The 8985-nt window shown below is 36.5% G+C and overlaps 1 protein-coding gene across 1 annotated transcript; it reads left to right on the forward strand.

Moving 5' to 3' along the window:
* Nucleotides 1-2436: 2436 nt before the first annotated feature.
* LOC113563507 lies at nucleotides 2437-5897 on the forward strand. The gene is made up of 2 exons (XM_026975170.1): nucleotides 2437-5773; nucleotides 5884-5897. The coding sequence occupies exons 1-2, from the start codon at nucleotides 2626-2628 to the stop codon at nucleotides 5895-5897; spliced, it is 3162 nt and encodes a 1053-aa protein (XP_026830971.1). The 5' UTR covers nucleotides 2437-2625.
* The last annotated feature ends 3088 nt before the right edge of the window (nucleotides 5898-8985 follow it).

Raw genomic sequence — 8985 nt, forward strand, 5'->3', positions numbered from 1 at the left:
ATATGCGACAGGTAAATCTTTTCCTATTTTTCCCTGACTTAAAACGCCTCCAATTGCATATCCGGATGCATCTGTAGTTAAAATAAAAGGCTGTGTAAAATCTGGATATTGCAATATAGGTTCCGTGCACAAAAAATTCTGGAGAGTAGCAAACGCTACTGCTTGCGGAGATTCCCAAACAAAAGGTCGATCTTTCTTCAATAACTCGGTTAATGGTTTAGCAATTTTTGAAAATTCTGGTATAAATCGTCTGTAATAACCTGCCAAGCCAAGAAATTGTTTAATATTTTTGGCATTACGTGGAATTGGAAAATTCTTGATAGCTTTAACCTTTTCAGGATCTGGTTTAACACCTTCAGAACTAATTATGTGTCCTAAATATCCACTTCTTTGCGAAGAAACTCGCATTTATCAGGTTGTAATTTAAGGTTGGCTTCCCTTAATCTTTTCATTAGCCTTGCAATTTTTACATTGTGCTCTTGCAATGATCGAGCATAAATAACTATGTCGTCAACGTAAACAAATAATTCATTTCCCTGTAATCCGATAAGTACGGTATCCATTAATCGTTGAAAAGTAGAAGGGGCATTCTTTAATCCAAATGGCATTCGTTTATACTGATAATGCCCGTACGGTGTGGAAAAAGCTGTTTTACACGCATCTTTCGGATTCATTGGTATTTGATGAAACCCGGAGGCTAAATCTAATACCGTAAAATATTTTGCATTTCCTAATTGGTCAAGAATATCTGTAATATTTGGAAGAGGGTACGCATCTCCTATAGTTTTTTCATTGAGGTGGCGAAAATCTATAACCATTCTCCATCTTTTATTTCCTGAAGAATCTGATTTCTTAGGTACTATCCAAACTGGTGAATTGTAAGGGGAAGTAGAATGTTCTATTATGCCATCAGCTAATAAAGCATCTACTTGTCTATTAATTTCATCTTTATGAAAAGGGGAAAAACGATATTGCTTCTGATGGATAGGAACTTCAGTTATGGTTGGGATAGAATGCTGTGTAGCATCTGTATGTTCTAAATGATCAGTTGGCAACTGAAATCTGTCCTGATAATCGTTAATCAAAGCAAGAAGATTATCTCTTTCCTCGGAGTTGAGATGATCCATGCGTAATAACTGCGAAATTACTTTAACCCTTTCCTGTGGGGTTTTGTAAGTAATACTAAAACTACCAAGATGATCAGGGACTGATTGGTTCCAACTAAAATTACCACAGGGCATTTCCTTGCCTCGGCATGGTTCCTGGGTTTCAAATGGAGTTTTTTCCAAATTACTAGGATTAATAAGGGATTCATAACGATTGTACGACGTAAGACTGGGCTTTCTGCATGCCCTCGGGCGGCAGGAGCTGACTGAACCTCCTCAGAGATTTCGGGTTTTCGAAAGGATTAGCAATATCATATTCTTCCAAAACAATGGAGGGAACCTCCATGTCGTATGCTAAATCTGTAGTATTATATATGGGAAGGTGTGCCTTTCCGTTTATATTAGTAACAAGAGCTTTCCCAAGGTAAATTCCCTCAACGGACTTAATCAAAGGTATGTATCCGCTTTTCACCTCAGGATTTACAATCTTAACATGAAACGGTGTAACTGAACGTGGCTCAAGATGTATGTACTCTACCTCGGTAAATGGCATACATGTATCATCATAAATTAACCGTTTGTTCTTAAAATCTATGGAAGCGTTATGCTTCCTCATAAGACTAGTACCGAGAATACCGCATTGTACAAAATTTATATCGTCCGGTACTATGTGAAACTGCACTAATTCTCCCAATAATGGTATATCGACCGATCCTAAAGTGGAAATAACATTAGGACTAATTCCTGTAAGTTAAAAGTATGATATTTATTAATCAAATATCTGTATAACATACTTTTTTTTTTAATTTATTCCTATGTTATTTCACTTTAGATCTCGATATTTATTATTGGAGAATTAGTCAGTTTCACATAGTACCGGACGATATAAATTTTGTACAATGCGGTATTCTCGGTACTAGTCTTTTGAGGAAGCATAACGCTTCCATAGATTTTAAGAACAAACGGTTAATTTATGATGATACATGTATGCCATTTACCGAGGTAGAGTACATACATCTTGAGCCACGTTCAGTTACACCGTTTCATGTTAAGATTGTAAATCCTGAGGTGAAAAGCGGATACATACCTTTGATTAAGTCCGTTGAGGGAATTTACCTTGGGAAAGCTCTTGTTACTAATATAAACGGAAAGGCACACCTTCCCATATATAATACTACAGATTTAGCATACGACATGGAGGTTCCCTCCATTGTTTTGGAAGAATATGATATTGCTAATCCTTTCGAAAACTCTGAAATCTCTGAGGAGGTTCAGTCAGCTCCTGCCGCCCGAGGGCATGCAGAAAGCCCAGTCTTACGTCGTACAATCGTTATGAATCCCTTATTAATCCTAGTAATTTGGAAAAATCTCCATTTGAAACCCAGGAACCATGCCGAGGCAAGGAAATGCCCTGTGGTAATTTTAGTTGGAACCAATCAGTCCCTGATCATCTTGGTAGTTTTAGTATTACTTACAAAACCCCACAGGAAGGGTTAAAGTAATTTCGCAGTTATTACGCATGGATCATCTCAACTCCGAGGAAAGAGATAATCTTCTTGCTTTGATTAACGATTATCAGGACAGATTTCAGTTGCCAACTGATCATTTAGAACATACAGATGCTACACAGCATTCTATCCCAACCATAACTGAAGTTCCTATCCATCAGAAGCAATATCGTTTTTCCCCTTTTCATAAAGATGAAATTAATAGACAAGTAGATGCTTTATTAGCTGATGGCATAATAGAACATTCTACTTCCCCTTACAATTCACCAGTTTGGATAGTACCTAAGAAATCAGATTCTTCAGGAAATAAAAGATGGAGAATGGTTATAGATTTTCGCCACCTCAATGAAAAAACTATAGGAGATGCGTACCCTCTTCCAAATATTACAGATATTCTTGACCAATTAGGAAATGCAAAATATTTTACGGTATTAGATTTAGCCTCCGGGTTTCATCAAATACCAATGAATCCGAAAGATGCGTGTAAAACAGCTTTTTCCACACCGTACGGGCATTATCAGTATAAACGAATGCCATTTGGATTAAAGAATGCCCCTTCTACTTTTCAACGATTAATGGATACCGTACTTATCGGATTACAGGGAAATGAATTATTTGTTTACGTTGACGACATAGTTATTTATGCTCGATCATTGCAAGAGCACAATGTAAAAATTGCAAGGCTAATGAAAAGATTAAGGGAAGCCAACCTTAAATTACAACCTGATAAATGCGAGTTTCTTCGCAAAGAAGTTGGATATTTAGGACACATAATTAGTTCTGAAGGTGTTAAACCAGATCCTGAAAAGGTTAAAGCTATCAAGAATTTTCCAATTCCACGTAATGCCAAAAATATTAAACAATTTCTTGGCTTGGCAGGTTATTACAGACGATTTATACCAGAATTTTCAAAAATTGCTAAACCATTAACCGAGTTATTGAAGAAAGATCGACCTTTTGTTTGGGAATCTCCGCAAGCAGTAGCGTTTGCTACTCTCCAGAATTTTTTGTGCACGGAACCTATATTGCAATATCCAGATTTTACACAGCCTTTTATTTTAACTACAGATGCATCCGGATATGCAATTGGAGGCGTTTTAAGTCAGGGAAAAATAGGAAAAGATTTACCTGTCGCATATGTTTCGCGTATACTTAATAGAGCAGAACAAAATTATTCAACCATAGAGAAAGAATGTTTGGCTATGGTATATTGCACGAATCATTTTAGGCCATATTTGTACGGAAGGAAGTTTACTATCGTTACGGATCACAAACCTTTAGTTTGGTTACATTCCATTAAAGATCCATCTTCAAGACTTTGGAAATGGAGAACTAAGTTGGCAGAGTTCGATTATGATATTCAATATAAAAAAGGAAGCTTGAATAATAACGCCGATGCGTTATCACGAAATCCACCATTAGCTGTAACATTACCTTTAATTACAGATCTACCTGATACATTGGATGAATCATCCAATGAATCTTTATTTTCATTTCCAACAAGTCGACCTCCAGATACAGTTATTTCTAATTACGATCATATTAATGAACAATCACAGGAACCGATAGAGCAACCTATTGAAATTGTAGAGGAAGATAATCAGGAAAATTTAGAGGAAGGCACCCCGGTAAACACTAACGAGCCATTAAATTTCGAATCAGAGGAAGACATATTTTATAGCCAAGATTCTAGTAGCGAAGAGGAGGACCAAAACGAGTTAGTCCCGCGCAACTCTGTACCTATAGCGGTAGGAGAGGACGCTTCACGGGTAACAATAACGGAAACTCGCGATAATTTGTTAAAGCAAAGTGATAATTTGGTAATATTTATTTATTTAAACGGAAATCCATTGGACAACGGCGCAAGGGAATTGCAAAGTGCCGGACTGTTCCCCAAATATCAGGATATTATGTACGAAAGAGTTAAGGTTTCCGCATTAAGGAACAAAACGTTAATTGCTTTACCCTTGAAATTAAACGATCGAACTTTGGTAGAAACCAACAATATTAAAAGTTGTGCATCATCTTTAGCAGATGCAATACGGGAATTACACTTAACTTCGATCAGTATAAGGAAAACGAATAAGTTCGATGACATACCATGGGGATATGTCCAAAAACAAATTATTAAATATTTACATGATTTAACAATTAAGGTAACTATTTGTCATGGTCTTGTTCAGACCCCAACAGAAATTGAAAGATTACCTTTGATAGAAGAAACGCACTCTTCAGCAGTAGGAGGACATAAAGGCGTAACAAAAACGTACAATAGATTACGACCCCATTATTATTGGAATACAATGAAAAAGGATATACAGCAATTTATTCAGAAATGCAGGCATTGTCAGTTACGGAAATTAACGAGAATAAAAACAAAGCAACCAATGATAATCACGGATACTCCAGGTCGTGCTTTTGATAAAGTATCCATGGACATTGTAGGACCACTACCTGCAACAAAAAGAAAGAACATATATATTTTAACAATACAGGATCTATTGACTAAGTATTCAGTTGCCATACCTTTACATGAAGCTACTTCATTAACAATAGCTGATGCTTTTATTAAACATTTTATTTGTTTGTATGGAACACCTAAGATAATTTTAACGGATCAAGGTGCCAATTTTTTGTCTTCTTTAATGAGAAATATTACAAAGAAATTTAATATCAGACATTTGAAAACTACAGCTTACCATCCACAATCAAATGGATCTATAGAGCGATCACACCACGTGTTAATAGAATATCTTAAGTTACAAATCAGTAAAGACAACGAATGGGACGAATACATACCTATGGCTATGTTTTCTTATAATACGAGTGTACACGAGAGTACTCAGTACTCCCCATTTCAGTTAGTATTCGGGCGAATACCTCGTACCCCAAGCTCTTTTGTTCCCACAGAGGAAGAAACGGATATAACATATTGCGAATATTTAACAAATTTGTTTCATAAGTTAAACGAAATACAGGAAATGGCCAGACAAAATTTGATACAATCAAAAGAACGAAGCAAGCGATATTATGACAGACAAGTGCGCCCATATGATTTTAAGGAGGGGGATAACGTCTTTTTATTGAAAGAACCACGTAAAGGAAAATTCGCTGATCATTATACCGGACCTTATCAAATATTGGAAATATTACCACCCATAATGCAAAAATTTTGTTTCAAAATCAACCCCGAGTAGTCCATATGGACAAACTCAAAATATCCCATTTAAATCCTGGATGAAAACTAATAATATTTGTACGCGTTGCAGGATCAACAAATTGAGCTGAGCTCAGAAACTTACCGTCAGTGCATCCAATGGTACCACACCTATGGAGTGAGACGGACAACCACCTTTGAAAGTGCCACTAGCCAGTTTATAGTGCACCAAGATAATACATATACTTTTGTGTATTTAGGCGTAAGGAAACGGCGGATCAACCCGAAACCTTGCCCTAAGGCATTTTTCAATTGAATGTGTTTTTATGTGTCCCACACACCGTCATTTCAGTTCTCGGAGGAACTGTCCAGGAATAATTACTTATTTACACAGAGCCTCTCTTGTACATTGTATGAGAACAGTGTTATGTTACAAGTTAGCTAATAGCATATTTTTGTGTGACACTTGCTACAAAAATAACGAGAAGATATATTATAAACAGAATGTCTCACGGTTACTAAAACATGATATGGTAATTGGAAGCCGTCAAGTTATTTTCGAATGCACATTTTGTGGAAAGAGTTTACTAATTTATAATCCATTTTATAATTGTGCAGATTGTTACCATACATATGAATTGTTAACAGAATATTTGGAAATTCATGATAAGGATATTTTTGAATTACACGATCCAACACTTATTCGTATATACAACAACGAAGTTAGATTAATTTCGTTAACACGAACATAAATTTTGATTCAATGAAGTTAATTTACCATCAATGGATAATTAACCATTTTCAGGAAAACACTTCTTGCATACAGGATAATTATAGCATTAAAATGCATTGAAGCAATAGACACCTCTGTTGCAACTTTTACTTGACAAAGAGTTAGTTCAAATTCTGAACAGCTCAAACCCTACTCTAATAACAATAGAGTTCCGTAGAAATGCTAATTTTCCTTAATTGATTAAACTTTGTAAAGGGAAAAATAGCATTAGACATATATACATGTCATCATTAATATAAGAAATAATTTTAAGGCTATATAATGAATAATCATGCGCAGTCTAGTAAGACTTTAGACCCGCTAGTTTTAAATCATGCAAAATGCATAGTTAATATTAAGGTTGTACATCGATTAACACGACATTTATATTGTATGTCCTGTTTTAGTAAGAAAGCAATACTAGTAATTTTGAAATTATTATTACGCATTACATTGCCAGCGGGACCGTAGATTTAGGAACCTGCGTAAGTTGCAACGAGCAACTTTTCAGAAACGACCCATGAGTTATTGTATACATTGCAAGAGTATTTATAGAGAACTTTTGGGACATGACAACTTAAATAGGATTGATATGTCAAACACAGATTTTTTGTATAACACATACACGAAAAACTTTGAATATATAAAACCTAAGTCGGAATAATAAAATAATTATAATGGCGGAAGTTAATTTGGTTAAATGTGTACGAGTTTATCGAGTTCTGAATGAACAAGATCGGAAATATTATTGCGTATTTTGTTGGCACAATCAAATATTTTTACCCAGCATTAATATTGAAACTTCGGTTGGCCCTATGGAAGGAATATTCCAGACACTACATTATTTTACAAATTGTTTTAATACAATGATTTTCCGATGTGCCATGTGTAACAATAAATTATCCGATATTGTTATGATAGATCAATGTGAAAGATGTTACTTAAAATTTAGGAATTTAAGAACACGAGGCCAATTACAAGATTCAGATTTGTTAACTACTTGTTTCATTTATAATTTGGAAAATAATGAGCTAACACACTCATGCGTATCAGGTTGAAAGCATGTGGTAACACCAAACGAATTATTGGCAATATTTATTAAGCTGAATGATTGTAACATTGTCCATAGAACAATGAAGCCGTTATCAGGAATTATGTTATTCGTATTAATCCCCACAACCTACGGACTCATTGGATTCGATTGTGGAGGTCAGCATTTAAATGTAACCACAGTATCATTGCTAGGTGTCAGAGACTGTGAACTTAAGCACCAATCGTTAAATACATCTGACACACACATTCAGTTACTACAACTTGCGGAATACAATTACGTGGAAGTGATACAGTGCAAAGTTGAAATATCGCGAGTGATACAGTACTGTGGAATGCATTCGCATATATCAGCTGTAGCCAATGCACGACTAGAGTACCTACAGGAAGTTTCCAGAGTCAAGTGCTACCACGCTTTTCAGGAAGGGACCTTCTCCATAGGACTGGGAGGATCGTCACCAAACTGAAGCCTAATACTACCACCGTTCACAGCATCCTGCTTGCCGGAACGATAAACCATGATGGAACCTGCAAGGGTACACAATTCTCCGACCCTTACGGGACTTGGCACAACGTCGTAGTAGATGGAACTGTACGGATATCATTAAAGTCATCCTATGTTCCTGTGCACCTAAATTCTGGAAAAGTAATGCTAAGATCAGGAACTGTCTGCACACTGAGCGACGGTTTTTGCATCGATTTTGACGATGGATATTCATATTGGAAACCATGCCCACATCGTCTTGTAATTTCCACCAGTACAACGTACTGTATGAAGGAACGGCAGTTAAAATGAATGGAATAATGGATACCATTCATCAGACTATTTATACTCTTGTCAGTCAGGATACAACTTTTGCCTTGACAGCAGGAGGAAGTCAAGCCGTGTGTGGATACACCCTACTCACCACGGAGCATCCTAAACTATTTATCTTGGAAGCAGAAAAGGGAAACACCTTCGCGGAGCGAAGAGACATCCCTGTGGAGAACCTCGATATTTTCACCTACGTCAACTCTAAATTCGTGTACGTAGAAAAAACATATACGACATCAGATGACATCGTTGTATCGTGACGTTATTCAACAACGTTGCGAGCTGGAAAAGGAAGTGTTAAAAAACACACTGTCCTTCGCTACTCTTCAGCCAGACGAATTCGCTTATCGGCTCATGAAAGGACCAGGTTACATGGCCGTCACTGCAGGGGAAGCCGTTCATGTCATCAGTGTATACCAGTGGACGTCATCGTACGCCGCACTAAGGAATGTTATATTGAGCTACCGGTTACAGTACGCAACACTTCCCTCTTTATCACACCAAAATCACACGTGTTGACCAAGATGGGAACCATACGAGAGTGTAGCTACGAATTGCCAACCCTTTATCGAATTGAA

This window comes from Ooceraea biroi, unplaced genomic scaffold, assembly GCF_003672135.1.
Source record: "Ooceraea biroi isolate clonal line C1 unplaced genomic scaffold, Obir_v5.4 UnassembledTig36, whole genome shotgun sequence".
NCBI classification, from domain to species: Eukaryota; Metazoa; Arthropoda; class Insecta; order Hymenoptera; family Formicidae; genus Ooceraea; species Ooceraea biroi.

Coding starts and splice junctions, on each gene's coding strand:
- LOC113563507 (XM_026975170.1), top strand. CDS start 2,626: ATGGATCATCTCAACTCCGAGGAAAGAGATAATCTTCTTGCTTTGATT.